The sequence below is a fragment of the Schistocerca nitens genome, chromosome 1 (genome assembly GCF_023898315.1).
Source record: "Schistocerca nitens isolate TAMUIC-IGC-003100 chromosome 1, iqSchNite1.1, whole genome shotgun sequence".
In the NCBI taxonomy this organism is placed as follows: Eukaryota; Metazoa; Arthropoda; class Insecta; order Orthoptera; family Acrididae; genus Schistocerca; species Schistocerca nitens.
In genome coordinates, this window is record NC_064614.1 from 1,099,419,344 (window position 1) to 1,099,440,680 (window position 21,337).

The following is a 21,337-nucleotide window of genomic DNA, read 5'->3' on the forward strand; positions in this document are numbered from 1 at the left end:
GAATTTCTTGGAAGAATTGTGTCGGGTGATGAAACATGACTCCATAATTTTTCACCAGAGAGGAGGAGGCTATCAATGGAGTTGCATCATGAAAATTCACGCTAGAAAAAAAAAAAAAAATTCAAAACCCCACCTTCTGCTGGAAAAGTTATGGCTACGGTGTTTTTCGATTCCGAAGGACTCTTGCTTGAGGACATCATGCCAAGTGAAACCATCATAAATTCTGATGCATATGTGACGACAATGAAGAAACTTCAAGTTCGACTGAGTCGTGCTCGACTACATCGGCAAAAGCAGGATGTTTTGCTGTTACACGACAATGCACGGCCACATGTCAGTCAAAAAACCATGGAAGCGATCACAGAACTCGGTTGGAGAACACTGAAACACCGTTCCTGACCTGGCTCCATGTGATTATCATCTCTTTGGGAAACTGAAGCACTCTCTTTGTGGAACAAGGTTTGAAGATGGTGAATCCCTTGTGCACGCTGCCAAACAGTGGCTCCAACAGGTTGGTCCAGAATTTTACCGTGCGGGTATACAGGCAAGATGGCGTAAGGCAGTTGAGCGGTATGGAAATTATGTGGAGAAATGAAAATATTGTTCCTAAAGGATGTACTACACACTGTAAAACTTTCAAACATGTAGAATAAAAGATGGCGTTAAAAAAAATAGCGTGCACTTATTTTGAAGTGAGCCTCGTAGTATATTTGGTCGGTTGTTGACTTGTCCTTCCTGAACCCACTTGTGCTGTGTCTAATATATCTTCAGTGTACGGATTGAGCCGGTTCGGTATAATTCTTGATATTTTTTGTAGCATATAAGTAGTAGAGATGTCCCTTTGTAGCTCTGTGTCAACATTTTGTCCCCCTTCTTGTGTTAGGTAGCAGATTTCATAACTTCGGCATTACTTCTTTCCTCCACTTCTTTTATCAATGCGCCCAAACATTCATATGTCTTGTCTCCCCATTCTTTCATAAACTCTGGTGTTATCATGTCTATGCCTGGGTCCTACCCATTTTTTAGTCTTTTTATTGCCGCCTTCACTTCCATCAGAGCTGGTTCTTCAAGTAATGGCTGTGTGTTCTGGTTGTTTTCTGCCATGTTGCCGTTGTCACAGGTGTATGCCGGGCTGTTGGGCAGCTCTTTGAAGTATCTTATCCAGCTCTCTAGATTCCCTTCATTCGTAGTGAAAAACTGAAGTTTTCCATTCTTATCCTTCATTATCACAGACTTAGCTAAGTAGTCCTTTCTATAGCTTCTCATTGTATTTAGGACTGTGTACTATCGTTCTGGCTATAGTCCGCCTCCACCTTCTCTATCTGTTTATTTACGAATGATCATCCCTCTCGCTTGATTGTTCACCTCATTTCTCTCGTAGATGACCTGTGTTTTATTTGGTTTTCATATTTGTTATTGCTCAACATTGCCTGTGTGGCTGTGCCACTAAAGCGGAGTTATTGAACGCAGTTTTCCCAAATTCCTTCACCAGGGAAGACGAGTGGAATATTCCAGAATTTGAAACACGAACAGCTGCTAGCATGAGTTTCTTAGAAGTAGATACCTTATGGGCTGCGAAGCAACTGAAATCGCTTGATACAGGCAAGTCTTCAGGTCCAGATTGTAAACCGATTAGGTTCCTTTCAGATTACGCTGGTACAATAGCTCCCTACTTAGCAATCATATACAACCGCTCGCTCACCGATAGATCTGTACCTACAGATTAGAAAATTGCGCAGGTCGCACCAGTGTTTAAGAAGGGTAGTAGGAGTAATCCATCGAACTACAGACCTATATCATTGACGTCGGTTTGCAGTAGGGTTCTGGAGCATATACTGTATTCAAACATTATGAATCACCTCGAAGGGAACGATCTATTGATACGTAATCAGCATGGTTTCAGAAAACATCGTTCTTATGCAACGCAGCTAGCTCTTTATTCGCACGAAGTAATGGCCGCTATCGACAGGGGATCTCAAGTTGATTCCGTATTTCTAGATTTCCGGAAAGCTTTTGACACCGTTCTTCACAAGCGACTTCTAATCAAGCTGCGAGCCTATGGGGTATCGTCTCAGTTGTGTGACAGGATTCGTGATTTCCTGCCAGGAAGGTCGCAGTTCGTAGTAATAGACGGCAAATCATCGAGTAAAACTGAAGTGATATCAGGTGTTCCCCAGGGAAGCGTCCTGGGACCTCTGCTGTTCCTGATCTATATAAATGACCTGGGTGACAATCTGAGCAGTTCTCTTAGGTTGTTCGTAGATGATGCTGTAATTTACCGTCTAGTAAGGTCATCCGAAGACCAGTATCAGTTGCAAACCGATTTAGAAAAAATTGCTGTATGGTGTGGCAGGTGGCAGTTGACGCTAAATAACGAAAAGTGTGAGGTGATCCACATGAGTTCCAAAAGAAATCCGTTGGAATTCGATTACTCGATAAATAGTACAATTCTCAAGGCTGTCAATTCAACTAAGTACCTGGGTGTTAAAATTACGAACAACTTCAGTTGGAGAGACCACATAGATAATATTGTGGGGAAGGCGAGCCAAAGGTTGCGTTTCATTGGCAGGACACTATAAGATGCAACAAGTCCACTAAAGAGACAGCTTACACTACACTCGTTCGTCTCTGTTAGAATATTGCTGCGCGGTGTGGGATCCTTACCAGGTGGGATTGACGGAGGACATCGAAAGGGTGCAAAAAAGGGCAGCTCGTTTTGTATTATCACGCAATAGGGGAGAGAGTGTGGCAGATATGATACGCGAGTTGGGATGGAAGTCATTAAAGCAAAGACGTTTTTCGTCGCGGCGAGATCTATTTACGAAATTTCAGTCACCAACTTTCTCTTCCGAATGCGAAAATATTTTGTTGAGCCCAACCTACATAGGTAGGAATGGTCATCAAAATAAAATAAGAGAAATCAGAGCTCGAACAGAAAGGTTTAGGTGTTCGTTTTTCCCGCGCGCTGTTCGGGAGTGGAATGGTAGAGAGATAGTATGATTGTGGTTCGATGAACCCTCTGCCAAGCACTTAAATGTGAATTGCAGAGTAATCATGTAGATGTAGATGTCTTCCTGCCTGAACTGTTTTTCTACATGTTTCATTGAACCATGATTTGCGCTTGATATTGCTATTATTTTTGTCCCCTAGTAGTTCCTGTGCTGTCCCCTTTATACAAAATAATTTGAAAATAATATTTTCGCTCAATTATACGAACGTCCCCCTTGGGCGTATTACGAGAAATGTAACGGTCCTAGTACTGAACCTTGTGGTAGTCTTGATATTACATCCCACCACTGAGCGGTGGTTGTTACGGGGGTTAAACACTATAATTCGCCGCTTGTTCCAACAGATGTACCTACAGGCTACTGTCTGTTTTCCACAGGGAGGTGCTGGAGGCGAGGGAAGTGACGTTGTCGGGGCAGGAGGCGGTGGTGCTGCGCCGCAAGCAAGAGCAGACTGCTGCCGCCTCCAGACCTCTGTGTGCAGCGGCGGTGCTGCTCACCATCGCGGCTCTGATGTGGGCTGGTGGGGTCAACCGCTAGGCGGGAGCCTACTGGTTTCCTCTGACGCACACCTCGCAGTATTTCGTTCCTACTTCCACGCCAGTCATTACATTACTTAATGTGTATAAAGTTACCTTTTATATCTTGCGTAAATGAGTAAATTATTGTGTCAAGAATCCATCAATGTAAAGTACTTGTAATAAATTATTATAAAGCAAAAAACTATTTAATTCGAAAATTTACAATGGACTTAGCGAAATTGTTACTGCAGAGATGGTGATGCTGAAAAATAGGAAAAGTGGAGCTGCAAGGAGCAATATCTTTAAAAAAACTAACTAGCAGTAAGCGGGGCGCCAAACCTACTGTGCTTAGAACCACAGCTTTAACACTTTGCTTTTCTGCAGCTGAGTTTGAGTGCCCTTTCTGTTCTAGATAAGCAAAGAAGATCTACATAAGCCTTAATGAACCATGTAGGGTAGTCACAGGAAGCATAAAGTCCGCTCCCCTGGAAGATCTCTACAAAGCTTCAGGTTTCAGCAGTCCCAAATCTCGTAGGGTAGTTCATGAACATACTTAGCACTTCAAAAAGACATTCGATGAGCGCGATCCACTATAAGGCAGCCTTTATGGATTAAAAAGGCTAAAATCAAGATACCAGTTCCTCAGCTACACTTTGGATGAACCCCCTGTCGGCTACCCTATTTCAGAACATCCACCAACTGGTGCGCCGGCCGGTGTGGCCGAGCGGTTCTAGGCGCTTCAGTCTGGAACCGCGCGACCGCTCCGGTCGCAGGTTCGAATCCTGGGTCTCGGCCATGGGTGTGTGTGATGTCCTTAGGTTAGTTAGGTTTAAGTAGTTCTAAGTTCTAGGGGACTGATGGCCTCAGATGTTAAGTCCCATAGTTCTCAGAGCCATTTGAACCATTTGAAAAGTGGAGTCCAAATACGAAGAGCTTTCAATAGGTAATGAAACACATTCTTTCCTCGGACAACTTCGGTTGAATAAATGCAGAATTTGTTGTGGGACATCATGGAAAATTCTCACTTCAGCCTCTATATTTTCATGAAGTTCCGATAGGAGGCGCCACTATAGATAGCCTTCAAAATGGCATCTGTAACGGATGTGGGTTCCAAGAAGGGAGCTGTCATTAAGTTTCTTTTGGCGGAATACCAGAGCATCGTAGATATTCATAAGCGTTTGCAGAAAGTCTGCGGAGACAAATAATTGTTGTGAACTAACTTTTAAAGTGAAGGTAAAAGCACTGTATTTACAAGGTAAAAGTGATGAAGCAAACTTTTGCTAAAGTACTGAAATAGATTTTTTCAGACAGATTTAACGATTTTAATATTCTTACTCTCTTACTGGCAATAAGTAAAGTGATAGTGAGTAAATAAGCTTTATGCATAGTGAAGATAAAACACATTCAGTTATAAATGAAATTCAGTAAAGTACAAAGAAGCCCGTTCGGTTGGCCGTGCGGTCTAACGCATGGCTTACCGGAGTGGGAAGGAGCGCCTGGTCCCCGGCACGAATCCGCCTAGCGGATTTGTGTCGAGGTCTGGTGAACCGGCAAGCCTGTGATTGATTTTTAGGTGGTTTTCCATCTGCCTCGGCGAATGCGGGCTGGTTTCCCTTATTCCGCCTCAGTTACACTATGTCAGCGATTGCTGCGCAAACAGGTTCTCCACGTACGCGTACACCAGCATTACTCTAACTCGCAAACATAGGGGTTAGACTCGTCTGGTGTGAGACGTTCCCTGGGGGGGTCCACCGGGGGCCGAACCGCACAATAACCCTGGGTTCGGTGTGGGGCGGCGGAGGGGTGAAGTGGACTGTGGTAGTCGTCGTGGGGTTGTGGACTACTGCGGCTGCGGCGGGGACGGAGCCTCTCCGTCGTTTCTAGGCCCCCAGTTAGCATACAATACATACAATACCAAGTACAAAGAGCTATGAATAAGAAATTGCTTGTAAGGCTCAGTAACACTGAAGCACGATTGCATAAAAATACTGAATGACAATATAGAGTGACCAGAACCTACCTTTGGCTTTTGACAGATCTTTTGTTAAGAGAAAGGTATAAGTAATGTGTCTTAATAAATTTAAATGCATGTATTACGCTATTAGAATATAATACAATCTATACAAGATGTAAAATCTTCAAGTTATTAAATACATTTTTAAGAGCTTTTGCCATGCATCTCTGTCCGCTGCTGTCTTCTGCCAGTTGAAGCCCGCAACTTCCCAGTGTTCCTTATCCCAGCGATCAGGTGGTCTCCCTGGTGGTCTTCGTATTTCTCCGGGACTCCGCTCTAAAACTGATTTTGTCCTTCTTCCATCCTTCGTTCTTGCAATATGTCCTGCCCACTGCCATTTTAGAGTCTTCACCCGTTCTATAATATCTTTTACTCCTGTTATTGCTCGAATGTCTTCAATTCTCTGTCGACCTTTCTTATTGAGACCTAACATTGATCTTTCCATAGCACTCTGAGCAGTTCTAAGTCTTCCTTTGAAAAATTCATTTGAAGTCCAAGTTTCACACCCATACAGTAAAACCGGTAGGAAACACTGATCAAAAACTGTCTTCTGGTTGTTATGTTAGGAAACAGCAGGAACGTAGGCTAAATTTACTTCATCTGCTTTTCTGAACCTTAACCATTTATTTGCCTAGATAGGCTGGCGACTGTAAGTTAATTAGACAAACCACTTAATGAACATGATACGGAAAAGTCCTACATTCAGTATTATTCCATTTTACCGCATTTCTTTCTAACAGCTAGAAATCTCTCAGGAAAAGGAACTAATAGTCTGATTTCCATATCTATTAGTCATACATCAAGGTCAAATCCTGTAAACAGGGTAACACTATACGACAGTTGTATAATATATGCGCAATTCTGAGAGTGAACAAGCACGCGATTAGTCGCCAGTCATCGTCACAACATGGTCGCACAAACGTCTCCTATCTCCCATGTGCCGGTCAGCCCCATACAGTTGTGACTTCTGCAATATTGGAACGTGTGGACTCTCTCATTCGAAGCGACCGACTGATACAACGAACTTCTCCTTCTGCATGATAACGCTAGGCACCACACAAGTCTGTGGACCAGATAGGAGCTCACAAAACTTCACTGGACTATTATGCCTCATCCATCGTATAGCCCGGATCTCCCACCTTCTGACTAGCATCTGTATGGCCCAAACACACGATGCACTCTGCAAGAATTAGTACGTGGGTTATGGGGAGGCTACTGATGCAGCGAGACATTAGCTCCGGCTTCAACGAGTAAAGTGGTACCATGCAGGCCCTTCCAGTAACATGGCATCAGCTCGTCGGATTGAATGGAGATTATGTTGAAGAACAGCGTTTTCTAGCCAAAAGAATGGGGAATAACATGGTGTGTTGGAATGCTGAATAAAACCAGCCTGCTTTCAGAAAAGAAAGTATTGCGTTACTTATAGAACACCCCTCGTATATTTTGACTTCGTATTTTGCTCTACCTTGCTATCAATGTCTACACAAACTGCTTTACTATAAGGATCATATCTCCTCCCACCACCGAGCGAGGTGGCGCAGTGGTTCGACACTGGACTCGCATTCGGGAGGACGACGGTTCAATCCCGCGTCCGGCCATCCTGATTTAGGTTTTCCGTGATTTCCCTAAATCACTCCAGGCAAATGCCGGGATGGTTCCTTTGAAAGGGCGCGGCCGACTTCCTTCCGCATCCTTCCCTAATCCGATGAGACCGATGAGCACGCTGTCTGGTCTCCTTCCCCAAACCAACCAACCAACCAACCATCCTCCCACTCAATACTCATTCTCTGTTCCCCACCCGTCAGAATTCTCCTTCCCTGTAACGACAGTAAACAAGAACTGTTTCAATGTAACGTCATTGTTATATGAATAAAAACACTCTTTGTGAATAAATAGTTGGATTTCCCGCATTTTGTCACCAGAAGGATGCAATTCTAGACCATTTGGTGAAAACGGTGTTACTCACAATTGCATTTATAATATTAAACGGTATTCTTCGCATATCCTAATGAAATATGCTTATCGTTTTTGTATCAAGTAATCTACCATACAAGCATTGAGTGAGTACTAATCGTTTGAGACACAGTAACTTTTGTGTACATCGTATTACATTAAATTCTTTGGGTATCATAATGTCTCAAATACACGCAATAGTTACGAAAACAATGTCAGTTTTAAAATGTGGGGTCTCTTGGATAAATTTCTGTGGATGCCCACGTGTGCGAGGTACTTGTTATATCCAGAATCTAAATAAATTAAAAAAAAACATGGAGACCTAATGTGGGCTACTTCACTGGTTTTAGGTTTATCTCGAAGATTTTGTAAAGATAATATACGAGGTTAGTGAGAAAAGTAACGACACTAACAGCAGTGCGAGCAGTCTGGCAACGCTGCTTATGTAGACCACTGCGCTCATTCCTTCCAGATGCTAAGTTCGAAGACAAATGTTGATGGTGTTGGGACAGCAACCAGCCACAAATCTACTTTCAGTTCCTTTATTCAAAGGGTACCGTTACCCGTTTCGAATCGTTGTGATTCATCCTCAGACGGTTTACACGCTTTCTTTATGACATGTGGTGTGTTTTTTACAGATTAACTGTCGTGAAATGTCGGTTTGGAGTCTTTGCTTTCATAGCATTCGTCCAACAGATTTGTTATGAAAACAAACACTCCAAACCGACATTTCAAGACAATTAATCTGTAAAAACCACACCACATGTCATAAGGCAAGCGTGTAATCACAACGATTAGAAACCGGTAACGGAACCCTTTGAATAAAGGAACTGAAAGTAAATTTGCGGCTGGTTGCTGTCCCAACACCATCAAAATTTGTCTTCAAACAACAGTCACGGTCTCCATCATGTCATCATATGACAAAATTGGTAAGTTCGGGTTTCAACTCCGCACAGGCATCACGTGAGGTTTGAGAGTGGTATCAGTGAAGCTGTGTTTTTGTTGAGTGTTACGAAAATGGAACAGCTGATCTTACAGCACCTTTATGCCATCAAATTCTGTGTTAAATATGGAGAATCTGCGAGTTTGACCTTTGGTAAATTTTCCTTATTAGGAGCACAAGTTTTTCGCTGACACAAATCGTTACTGGAAGGCTGATAACACGTTGCTGATGAACATCGCTCAGCGAAAACCGACGAAAATGTCAAACGTGTACGTGCTCTTGTGAAATTGTTCCTCCAGGACAAACTGTCAGCCAAGTGGTTTGCAAAGATGTCCTTGAAAGGCCCAGGAAGAGGGTGGCTCCAGTGAGACCAGACAATGCAGGCAAGTGGATGCTTGCCATCATGATGACGGTCCATGTCACACGGCCAATTCCATTACGGAATTTTTGTCCTCAAAACTAAGTCCTGCTGAAACTTCCTGGCAGATTAAAACTGTGTGCCAGGCCGAGAATCGAACTCGGGACCTTTGCCTTTGGCGGACAAGTGCTCTGCCACCTGAGCTACCCAAGCACGACTCACGCCCCGTCCTTACAGCTTTACTTCTGCCAGTACCTCATCTCCTACCTTCCAAACTTTACAGAAGCTCTCCTGCAGAACTAGTACTCCTGAAAGAAAGGATATTGCGGAGACACGGCTTAGCCACAGCCTGGGGGATGTTTCCAGAATGAGCGGAGTGTGCGCTGATATGAAACTTTGGAAGGTAGGAGACGAGGAGCTTTGAGGACGGGACGTGAGTCGCGCTTGAGGACAGGGTGTGAGTCGTGCTTGGGATGCTGAGATGGCACCGTCTGCCTTCGGCGGTGCTACGGCACGGACGTCTGTTTACGTCCCTGCCGGGGAAGTACGCGCTAGCGCAGTTGTTTACCTCTTCGGCGTACTCGCGCGTTGAGTCGACTCGATATAGAATGGCACATGCATACCGAAAGTCGACTCTCAAGATTAGTTTTTCGAATGAATATGCGAGACCGAAAGCCTACGAAATCTAAAGGTTCCTACGAGACGAAGTTAAACTTGACTACAACGAACTTATCGGAATACACCTCTCCATAGTGAGCAGTGCCGTTTACGTCAAACTGATTAACGATGCAGTATGTGATAGAATCATCCGAGATACTAAACATGGACTCAAATTTCGTCACTCTGATGGACATGTTGCAGAAGTAACTATTGATCACGCAGGACTGGGCTTACGAAACATACGTATTTTCGAACTTCCCTTCGAGGTTCCGTCTGATTTGGTCATTGACGCCTTACGCCCATATGGAAGAGTGCTTAACCACGTTGAGGAAAAATGGTCCTACTTCACAACTTACCCCGTTCTCAATGGGGTGCGTCAAATCAGAATAGAACTGACGCCTGGTCATTGACGCCTTACGCCCATATGGAAGAGTGCTTAACCACGTTGAGGAAAAATGATCCTACTTCACAACTTACCCCGTTCTCAATGGGGTGCGTCAAATCAGAATAGAACTGACACAACATGTACCCTCGTACTTGTTCATCATTCGATGTAGAGCTGTAGTCATCTACGATTGACAACCCAAAACATGCTCAGGCTGCGGGAAAGAGGGCCACGTCCGTTCCGAATGTATGCAGCGGAGGATAGTCCAAGCTCCAAACGGCGAACCCGTACCTCCGTCCACGTTGACGCCGCCGACACTAACGTATGCGGACACGTTTTGAACAGATCCCATCCCGAAGAATGACCAGCTACAGAATCCTGACAGTTTACGGCAACCGACTGCAGCAGAGACCGCCTCCAGTGACGAAACGACGCACACTTCTGCCGCTCCGGCGCCGACGACGCCCTTAACCGAGCGGAAAGCATAGGTAGGAGGTATGGAAATTGATCCTGCTGTTGTGCCGACAGCTGCTTTCGTCCCTGAGCACCGGGAGTCACTTCCGCACTCGGATACGGAGGCGCACACGTGCAAACAACGATCGCCGAAGCGCCACAAGAAACGACGGCTAGCGCCGTCGGATACCTGCTTACTGCAGTCCACGTCAGACGGACTTGGGTGTAGCGTCGATACAGTGCATCCGGATGCGCAACGGGAGGTTCTACCTCCCACACAGCAGTACGACGCGAATCATGCTACACAGGGGTTGAATAGAGACACACCGGACGGAAAGCCGACGGAAGGAGTCCCTCCACCCACCGCAGCAACGCCACCGCCTTCGGTCAGCCCGGCAGGAGAGACACGACGGGAGCTGGACCTCCAGCACAGGAACTGGGCCGACGAATCCGATACTGACCCACAGACCGACGACGCACCCGCAATGGCGAGTGCTGCGTCCACCGGATGTTAAGCTCGCAGAAGATGCAGACTGCCGCGCAGTCCGCTTGTCGCCGAGCAGCAGCACACAAATTAACGTAAGCGTTCATGTGCGCTTTACGCACTGAGGAACAGCGGCAGGCATATCGAACAGCCTCTATTAATATTAATACGATCAGAACGCCTGTCAAATTGCAATTATTACGAGACATGTTGCATGCGTCAGACGTCGACGTTGTTCTTCTGCAGTAAGTATGTGTTGAGAGCTTCCCCGACCTCTATGAGTACGACACATATATTACACCTACTACCGACGGCGGCAGCGGAACAGCGATACGTCTACGTAGCGGCATAGTAGCCGAGGACGTGGTGTGCCTGCCGTCAGCGCGAGGACTGGCGCTCACAGTGCTGGGAGTACGGGTCGTTAACATTTACGCACCGTCGGGGTCCGACAGACGGCGCGATCGATCCCGATTTTACGCAGAGAAGATTGCAACACTATTCTTAGGTTGGTATGAAAATGTCTTATTTGGAGGCGACTTCAACTGCGTGCTCGCACCAAGAGATCAACACCCACGTTGTACTTCAAGCCCGGAGCTGCGGCAACTCACACAGGACATGAATATCATTGATACATGGGAGACGTTACATGACAGACGTGGATACACCTACGTCACGAGTCACTCTGCAAGTCGGCTCGATCGCATTTACGTAACACGTCGTCTCGAGCCTGCGATCCTCGATGCGGAATTGTGGCCTGTCGCCATTTCAGATCACATAGCATATATATGCACGGTCTCCCTGAGTCGTCAACAAGTGTGGAGGAGTTTTGGAAACTGAATACAGCACACCTCAGGGAACCTGAGTGCAGACGCTTAATCGAAGACACTTGGCACATGTGTGAACGACGCCTCCCGACATATCCGACGACGTTGCAGTGGTGGCTGGAATGCGTTAAGCCTGCATTGCGCCGAGCGTTAATTGCATACGGAAGGGAGCAGATGATGTGGAGACGACACACGACGGAATTTTATGTCACTAAGCTCCGTGAACTTTCTGTACAAACACCTTCACAGGAACGTCGTGCCGGTATAAAACGAGCCAGGCCCAAATAATTTCCATAACGCGCCGCCGTCTGGAGGGTGTCGCAATCCGTGCAAGGGCCTTTGAACGAGTCCGTGGAGAATCACCGTCGATGTATCACGTTATCAGAGAAAAACAACGTAGTCGCAGAACCTTAATACAGACGGTCGTACTGCCAGATGGTCGCCGTATGACAAGCACAAAGACATTGCCAACGATTTTCTGTAACACTACGGTCATCTCTATGAAGAAGCGGAACACGATCAGGCAGCCTTTCATGAGGTCCGACGAACGCTCTCCGCGTGTCTCGACGAGTCGGCCAACCGGGAGTTAACACGGGAAGTCACAGTTGACGACATAATGGCAGCGATTGATAAGGGAGCGTCGCACAAATCGCCGGGGCCCGATGGGTTTCCGTTAGAGTTTTATCGTACATTTAAAAATCTCATGACTCCACGATGGACTGCCATGTACTGCGAATTGATGTCTCCCAACGTGCCTCTTCCACCCTCCTTCGTGGAAGGAATGATCATCCCCATCCACAAAACATCCGGCGGCACAGGGATGCAGGCCTACCGACCACTGACCCTTCTTAATTGCGGCTACAAGATCTACACCAGGATACTTGCAGCACGCTTTAAACGCGTAATACGCCAAGTGATATCACTCGACCAAACACAGCTAGGAGGAAATAGCAATATACAAACGGCACTCAGCGACTACCGCGGTGTTATCGCACTGGCATCAACAAGTCGTCTCCGGGGTGCATTGGTATTGATAGACTTCGAACGCGCCTTTGACAGGCTGAGCCATGCTTATTTCACGGAAGTGATGACGCAAATGAAGTTTCCGTAAACTTTTGTCACCGTCGTCATGGGACTACTCCACGGCGCCGCATCCAAAGTGCTCATCAATGGACGCTTGGTGGGGCCCATCACCATCTCACGATCGGTCAGACAAGGGTGCCCGCTGTTGACGATATTGTATGCCATCGCTGTCGAGCCGCTGCTCTGCGGGCTCCGGAATCGACTCCAAGGAATGACCATAAGGCACAACAAGTTTATATGCAGAACATACGCGGATGACCTAGTGTTTTTAGCACGGTTAGGCGACGAGGCAAGAGCGGCCCTGCATTGGATTAATTTGTATTGTATGGCTCTACGGGATGTCGCCTAAACATGGCAAAGTCGGGAGCGATGAACATCGGGAGAGGACTCCCGACAGGAAGTGTAGCACCATTACAGCCGATCAACACGATGAAATGCCTAGGAATTATCTTCACTACAGACGTTCGACGCACGGCGGCACTGAGCTACAGACATCTTCTGCAAACAATTCGTGGGAGTGTACGAAGTCACAGGTTAAGGGCACTGGATATGATACAACGGGTCACCTTTGCCAACACTTATCTAGCTTCTCGCATCCCCCACCAGGCACAAGTTCTTCCTATGCCGGTGGTGTTGGACCGCCGAATCCTGGCGGCACTAGGATATTTTGTGAGCACAGGTTTGCTTTTTAAGGTCGGATACGAAACCCTCACCCTTCCTCGTAGTCGTGGAGGTCTTGGACTAGTCCACGTACGTGACCGAGCAGTGGCTATTTATGTAACCACAATGATAAAGATGTGGACACGACACCGGACAAGTCTGACGGGCACCTTGATAGACGAACTCGCCCCACCTTCTCGTTCGGCTCCGGTAGCGGTGTCTCACATCTCACCATCGCTTGCCCATATGCGAACCTTTTTTGTGGAACACAGTTATGTACATACGGAACTACAGACTACCAGGACGGCAACGGCACGTGATATATATCACATCTTTACGACGGCCGAATGATACCGTAGAGCGCCGCCAACCAACAGTTACGTGGTCAGTGGTATGGCGTACAGTGCACCATCCTCACCTTGATACGGGAACGCGCGCACTGTGGTATCAGGTGGTAAATGGGAAATACGTGACTCGTTCCGAGTTGCATACAATTCATATGGCGGACGAGCCACTGTGTCTGCAGTGCAATGTTATAGACACAGAGGAGCATCGCCTGATATGCGGGCCTTCGGCGGACGTATGGTGTTAGGTCAAAAAAATGATCGCCTTCCTCCTTCGGGTGGGGCCGCAAGCAATAGAACCACAGATACTACTTCTCCCAGTATCCTCGAACAAAGACACACATAGTAACTTCGATTCGAGGTTTGACGGTGCGTTATCTTTTCCGAGACTGCAGTAAGAATGTACTGGACTTTTGAGCCTTACTACAAGAACATCACTCACAGCTTATGAGACATCCGAGATATCGAACATATTACGCTAATTTTTTAGGGAGTGCCTTGCTTGATCCCCCACCCAGTTGGGGTGTCCCGGATAGGAGAATATAATTAATTTCTGTAAGTATTCAGAACAAGAAAGGACCAGGACAGTGGAGAGGATCCACCACCACACGTGCAGACATACCCGACACCAACGCGAGGTATAACGGGATTAGCAAGGTACGCACCCAAAAGAAGAACGTGGTCCGTTATTGTTTTGTACTGATAGAAACAGGATATTTTTTCACTATTATGTAAAAAAAGAGTCCACTTATTTACGTTTCCCAGAAATATTTTATGTTATAAAGGTCATCGTCTTATATATTTAAAAAAATGCTATAAGCAGTTTATGTTTGTTATAGTTACACCATTATGTAAAAAAAAGTCCACTTATTTACGTTTCCCAGAAATATTTTATTTTATAAAGGTCATCGTCTTATATATTAAAAAAAATGCTAGAAGCAGTTTATGTTTGTTATTGAAAAAAAAAAAGTGGCAGAGCACTTACCCACGAAAGGCGAAGGCCCCGAGTTCGAGTCTCCGCCCGGCACACAGTTTTAATCTGTCAGGAAGTTTCATATCAGCGCACACTCCGCTGCAGAGTGAAAATCTCATTCCGCATGTTCCTCAGTCCCCCCCATATTCAAGTGATCTTAGTCCTTGTGACTTTTTATTTCCCCTAAATTGAGAAATGTGTTAAAAGGACATCATTTTTGGCCTCTGGAGAACATTCAGAACAATGTGACTGACACCTTAAAGGCCCTACCAGTTGCAGCCTTTCAGCACTGCTACGATGACTGGGAACAACGACTCCACGGGTGTGTAGCTGTCGCCAGGGACTACTTTGAAGGGGACAGCATTGTTGCTTGAAAAAATAAAAAATTTTGGTGGATAAAAACTCAGTGTCATTACTTTTCTTATACACCTCAAGGTCTTGGCTTCTCTTACTACATTTAACTCTACCACTGAACAGCATTATGAATTGTTACATACCGATCTATTTGTCACCACATCCAGTTAATACGATATAAAAATGCATAGGATTTATTTATACACTACTGGCCATTAAAATTGCTACACCACGAAGATGACGTGCTAGAGACGCGAAATTTAACCGACAGGAAGAAGATGCTGTGATATGCAAATGATTAGCTTTTCAGAGCATTCACACAAGGTTAGAGCCGATAGCGACACCTACAACGTGCTGACACGAGGAAAGTTTCCAACCGATGTCTCATACACAAACAGCAGTTGATCGGCGTTGCCTGGTGAAACGTTGTTGTGATGCCTCGTGTAAGGAGGAGAAATGTGTACCATCAAGTTTCCGACTTTGGTGAAGGTCGGATTGTAGCCTATCGCGATTGCGGTTTATAGTATCGCGACATTGCTGCTCGCGTTGGTCGAGATCCAATGACTGTTAGCAGAATATGGAATCGGTGGGTTCATGAGGGTAATACGGAACGCCGTGCTGGACCCCAACGGCCTCGTATCACTAGCAGTCGAGATGACCGGCATCTTATCCGCATGGCTGTAACGGATCGTGCAGCCACGTCTCGATCCCTGAGTCAACAGATGGGGACGTTTGCAAGACAACAACCATCTGCACGAACGGTTCGACGACATTTGCAGCAGCATGGACTATCAGCTCGGAGACCATGATTGCGTTAACCCTTGACGCTGCATCACAGACAGGAGCGCCTGCGATGGTGTACTCAACGACGAAACTGGGTGCACGAATGGCAAAACGTCACTTTTTCGGATGAATCCAGGTTCTGTTTACAGCATCATGATGGTCGCATCCGTGTTTGGCGACATCGCGGTGAACGCACATTGGAAGCGTGTATTCGTCATTGCCATACTGGCGTATCACCCGGTGTGATGGTATGGGGTGCCATTGGTTACACGTCTCGGTTACCTCTTGTTCGCATTGACTGCAACTTTGAACAGTGGACGTTACAGTTAAGATGTGTTACGACCCGTGGCTCTACCCTTCATTCGATCCCTGCGAAACCCTACATTTCAGCAGAATAATGCAGGACCGCATGTTGCAGGTCCTGTACGGTCCTTTTTGGATACAGAAAATGTTCGACTGCTGCGCTGGCCAGAACATTCTGCAGATGTCTCACCAATTGAAAACGTTTGGTCAATGGTGGTCGGCAACTGGCTCGTTACAATACGCCAGTCACTACTCTTGATGAACTGTGGTATCGTGTTGAAGCTGCATAGGCAGCTGTACCTGTACACACCATCCAAGCTCTGACTCAATGGCCAGGCTTATCAAGGCCGTTATTACGGCCAGAGGTGGTTGTTCTGGGTGATAATTTCTCAGAATCTATTCACCCAAATTGCGTGAAAATGTAATCATATGTCAGTTCTAGTATAATATATTTGTCCAATGAATATCCGTTTATCATCTGCATTTCTTCTTGGTATAGCAATTTTAATGACCAGTAGTGTAATATGTTTAGTTCCAAGAAAGTATTTAAATTTCAAAATTTCTTCTCTAAAGTGAAACTTAGAAATTTTCAGCAGTATAGCTTCACACCTATCTTGTGATGTTACAACTGGGATGGTCCCTACAGTGAGTTTAGGAACTGTTCCTCAGTTCCTGTCTTCTGCTCAGTCGGTACGCTATATGTAAAGATGTTTCTACCGATCAGACGCAATAATTTAACACAAAAAATCTAGTTCAGAATCGACGGGAATCAGTTTTTCCGATGCTGAACGCTAAAGACCTGTGCTTTTTCTATTCTGTTCTACTGATCCAATAATATCTACTTCTAACAATGTAACTCCACCAGTCGTCCGACCAATGATTTCTATTCGTCATTTGAAAATAAGCTTGGAAAATCTGGCCACAATTCAGCGACAATGAAACGATAAGAATGCACAGCAGTATGATCAATGCGCTGTGAAACTGAACCCAACGTAAATTTCATTGTTGTTTATTTCCAGAAGAATCTAATCGCCCAATTGTGATCACTCATGTCCAACTGCAATACTTTTAGTGGGCGGGTAAGCCAAGAAAGGAGTATTTGGTGAAGCAATGTGAGAAGTAGTGATTCTGGGTGCCATAATGTTGTTGGATGCAATTTTGATGGCCAACACTAGGGCCAAATGTGTACCCAAAAGGACAATTGTGTTTCCTGAGTGCAGCTTCCCACATGTAGCGGCTATTGTTGGCAACAATCTCGAAGGCAGCCGATACAGTCGAAGATAACCTGATGTTACGCATGTAGACTGTAGCTCTCCAGCGCGTATGCTGCAAGATGATAGTGAAAGTCGCGATCTTCTAAAAAAGTATCAGTTTTGAGTTGCAATTATGGTTGCTTATACGTCTGGAAAGTAATTCTGGCAAGTTTGAAGTGCAGCCAACTGAAGAGGGGTATTGGAGAAGGTGAAGGTCTCGCATTCGGGAGGACTGTAGTTTAAATACTATTGTTAGCTTTTTGATAGTTTTCTGTGGTTTCTCTAATTTGATTTAGGTAAATGCTGAGATGATTCCTTTGAAAACGGCACGGCCAGTTACGTTTTCTAGACTTGTCCGATAAGAGTTTGTGTTTTGCGATTGATGCTGTCATCGTTCATGGATCAATAAACCCTACTCTTAATTACTTTGAGAAGTAATTATAAACGTTAGGGTAATAGTATGCTTTCGTCACAACGAAATTCCATTTATTTTCAATTAATGGGAAGTTTTATAATGCAATCAATACTGTTCGCTCAGAATAGTTTCAGGCTCACATTTCAAATCAGCTATGGCAGTCCATATCATTCTCAACATGTGACATGCTCCTTTTGTGTACGAAAGATACTATCCTTGGTTAGACTACCAGAAAGACTAACACATTTTCGGGTAGAAACGTCTGAGACAACGTACTTCAGTAAGCAATGCGAGATCTGAGGTCAGCATTATGACCTACCTGTTCTGATCCAAAGAAAGTGACATGTAAATATACACCAACACGTGAAACGCTTCACCAATTTGATGGCTTGACGTAAATGGCGTCTTAGAGAAGCCCGAGATGGTTTCTCTGCAGCTAATGTCTAAAATATTTTGAAAGTGCATCGCCGAGTATCATAATATCATAGCTGCGAGTCTTCTCATGCAAAACGCCAACTGGAGGAGTTTCTAATTTTGAATTTTGTACTTAACAGCCAAAGTCCCTCAACCGTCTCGTACGGAGATGAAATTACAGAGGTAGGATGAAAAAAGAACACAAGTTCATAAATTATCTGCAGTGATAACGATCACTCAGTTCTTATAAAATGAATGTAATTTTATTTATTTATTGTTACCAGAGGCCACGAACTGCTGGAACTAGATGGTGCGAGCTTGTCTTAAAATCATTCATGTGATTCGGTAATTTTGTACCTTCAAGGGTTTATTTTTATCATCATTAGTTAACTTCCGATTCCCACATCTGGACTAGCTTACTAATCATCATATGTGTTATCGGAAGCCTTAAATGATTTTTATTGAGGAAAAACGTTCTTAGATCGTCTTATCAGGGAATTAATCGCCCTTGGTGGCCAACACATAGATCTGTTTCAGGAGCGGCAACTGTAAAGAGGCTACTGCAGAATGAGTGAGAGTTTTAACAAAGACTGCAGATAGTTTAGGAATGTGACACAAAAAAACTATCAATAATATTTCGATCGGCAATTTACAGACTTCAGTCACTGTAATAAATAAGTCATGAAACCAATCAGAAGACCGTGGCACGTGGCTCATTCATGATTGTGCCAGTAAACACCAATTTAGAGCATAGATGATACACACCGCGCGTGATGTCGTCGTGTTGAAGCTTCTGGAATACTGTTCAATTGATCTATATCTTAACGATATTACTTGCAGTAAAGGTTTCTTTATTACAACGGTGCAATCTTGTGCAGCGTTTGGTTGCAACGAAAGACATGTCAAACCAAGTAACATTTCGTTCCATAGGTGGAACTGTTTTAACAATACCTACAAAAATAATAGCGAAGGCATCTTTTAAATTTGTGATGAATGCTGGTCCTGAAATCTAAAACTCGATGAATGACGAATATTTTCAGACCATACAAGGCTAGTATCTAATTCACTACAAGTGTTTTCTCTTTAAGCGACATATTTTAATATGTTGCACTTCTTAAACATAACTCATAAAACATAAACGATTATTTTGTATAAAACCCGAGTACTTTGGGTAGTTATGGATGCCTTTTTTTTGGTAAAAGCACACTAGAACATGCCACGTTCATTGCTGAGCAATTTTCAGAAAATTAAATGCTGCCTGCCAAACTGATAATTCATCTTCTCAAGTGAATGTGGCAAATCAATGGCAACCGGAACGTGAATTCAGTGAAGAACTGTAGTTCTGTGGTTTGTAAAAAGAAAGCAATGTCAACAAAATGTTTCAAACCGTTTGTTACCCTTTCACCTGCCAAGTATAAAAACGAGAATCATTTCATAAATATTGAGAAATTAGGAGAAATCATGTTAACTGCACCACTAGACGTGTAAAACTAATACAACAAGTCGATCAGCTTTTAAAATAAATGCTTGATTTTAGCTGTAAATGAGGAAACCTGCAAGTGAAGGCTCCACTTTGCGTAACGTGTAAAGACAGGAACTCAGCTGTTCGTCCTCCGCCGAGCAACTGAGATGGTTGTTTCAAACTTAAACACGACAGGTCCGTGCGCAGTGTGTATTTCAAATGGTTCAAATGGCTCTGAGCACTATGCGACTTAACGTCTGAGGTCATCAGTCGCCTAGAACTTAGAACTAAATAAACCTAACTAACCTAAGGGCATCACACACATCCATGCCCGAGGCAGGATTCGAACCTGCGACCATAGCGGTCGCTCGGCTCCAGACTGTAGCGCCCAGAACCGCACGGCCACTCCGGACGGCAGTGTGTATTTATCAAGGAGGTTAAAATGAGGGGATGTGGCGCTACCTGAGCGAGCTCAGCCATAAGCTGATGCCATGAGTATCTCTGTTAAAGCGCTATGTGACATTTGCTCTCTTAGCTCTCAAATGTGTCATTGACAGTCATTTCAGAGCGTAAATTTTGATGCAGTATTCTTCCGTGGAGAAATACTCCCATCTACAGAACTGAAACCGCGTTCGTTATTTCAGTAGCTCATTCATTAATTAAGGACACAGGAAGCATTTCAGTCTCGTTTTAAGTTAAATGAAATTGTCAGCTGTAGTAATTCACAGGCTGACGTGAGGACAAAACAGTTGATTTTCAGGTTAAAGAAATTAAGCAGATTTAACTTTAAATAGAGTAAGACAAGCTCAGAGACATTTCCATTAAATTTCTGCAGACAGTGACATTTTTAGAATAGTAACAGTAGCAGGGATACAGGGAACAAAACTTGTTAACTGTGCTGTCATAACTGTCATCACAGTAAAGACAGAGGTTAATAGAACTATATCCTACTAATAAGTGTATATCTATTGAAAATCACCATTTGTACCTATTACAGCATCCACACAGTATATACAACTGTTTTGTATTGTCAGTTTAAGAAAATCGACCTTATAATAGAAACAGCCAATATTATTTTTCTGTCCAATAACGGAATACTAAATGAATTTTGCACTAACAGACCGATTCAGTTGTGTATCTGATTAAATCAAATAAGTGGATCTGGATTCAAGACTGCATTAACTCAATTATGTTGCTGTAAGAGAACGTTTCCCTACACCAGTCATAACATCACAATATGCATCATGTTCTTCAGATGAGTGATCAAACACTTCAGAAGATCGTATGTATTCCAATACATTCACAACAGCCTTTGTAAGGTACTTTTAAAACTTACAAGCAGGGGCGATTCTAGAAGTCAGTCAAGGAGATGAGGGGGGGGGGGTGCTAATGAGGGGGAGGGAGGAGGGGTTTGGTGGAATGAAATATTGTTTAAGACAAGAAGAGTTGGGGTCTGCCACTGACAAATCGGTAAAATTTGGTGTTGCTGAAAATAGTTTTTGGTAACTGTTTTGGAGTTCAGGGTAAAAAAAGTCCATTCATATATAATAAGACGACCATTTTAAGTTATATGATATTTATTGATTTAGATAGTAAGCTATTTGCCGCTATTTTGCTAAGATTTGTTTGAAATACATTGCAACCTATATTGCTACATAATTATTACAAAATGATTGAATCTGTTGGAGTAATA

The 21,337-nt window shown here is 44.3% G+C and overlaps 1 protein-coding gene across 1 annotated transcript in view; it reads left to right on the forward strand.

The window, feature by feature from the left end:
• LOC126230763 (uncharacterized) overlaps positions 1-21,337 on the forward strand; it is a 436,134-nt gene that overhangs the window by 120,041 nt on the left and 294,756 nt on the right. Inside the window, exon 10 of the mRNA XM_049942407.1 lies at positions 3,386-3,540. Coding sequence (XP_049798364.1) covers positions 3,386-3,540 — 155 coding nt within the window. The remainder of the gene's footprint in view (positions 1-3,385; positions 3,541-21,337) is intronic.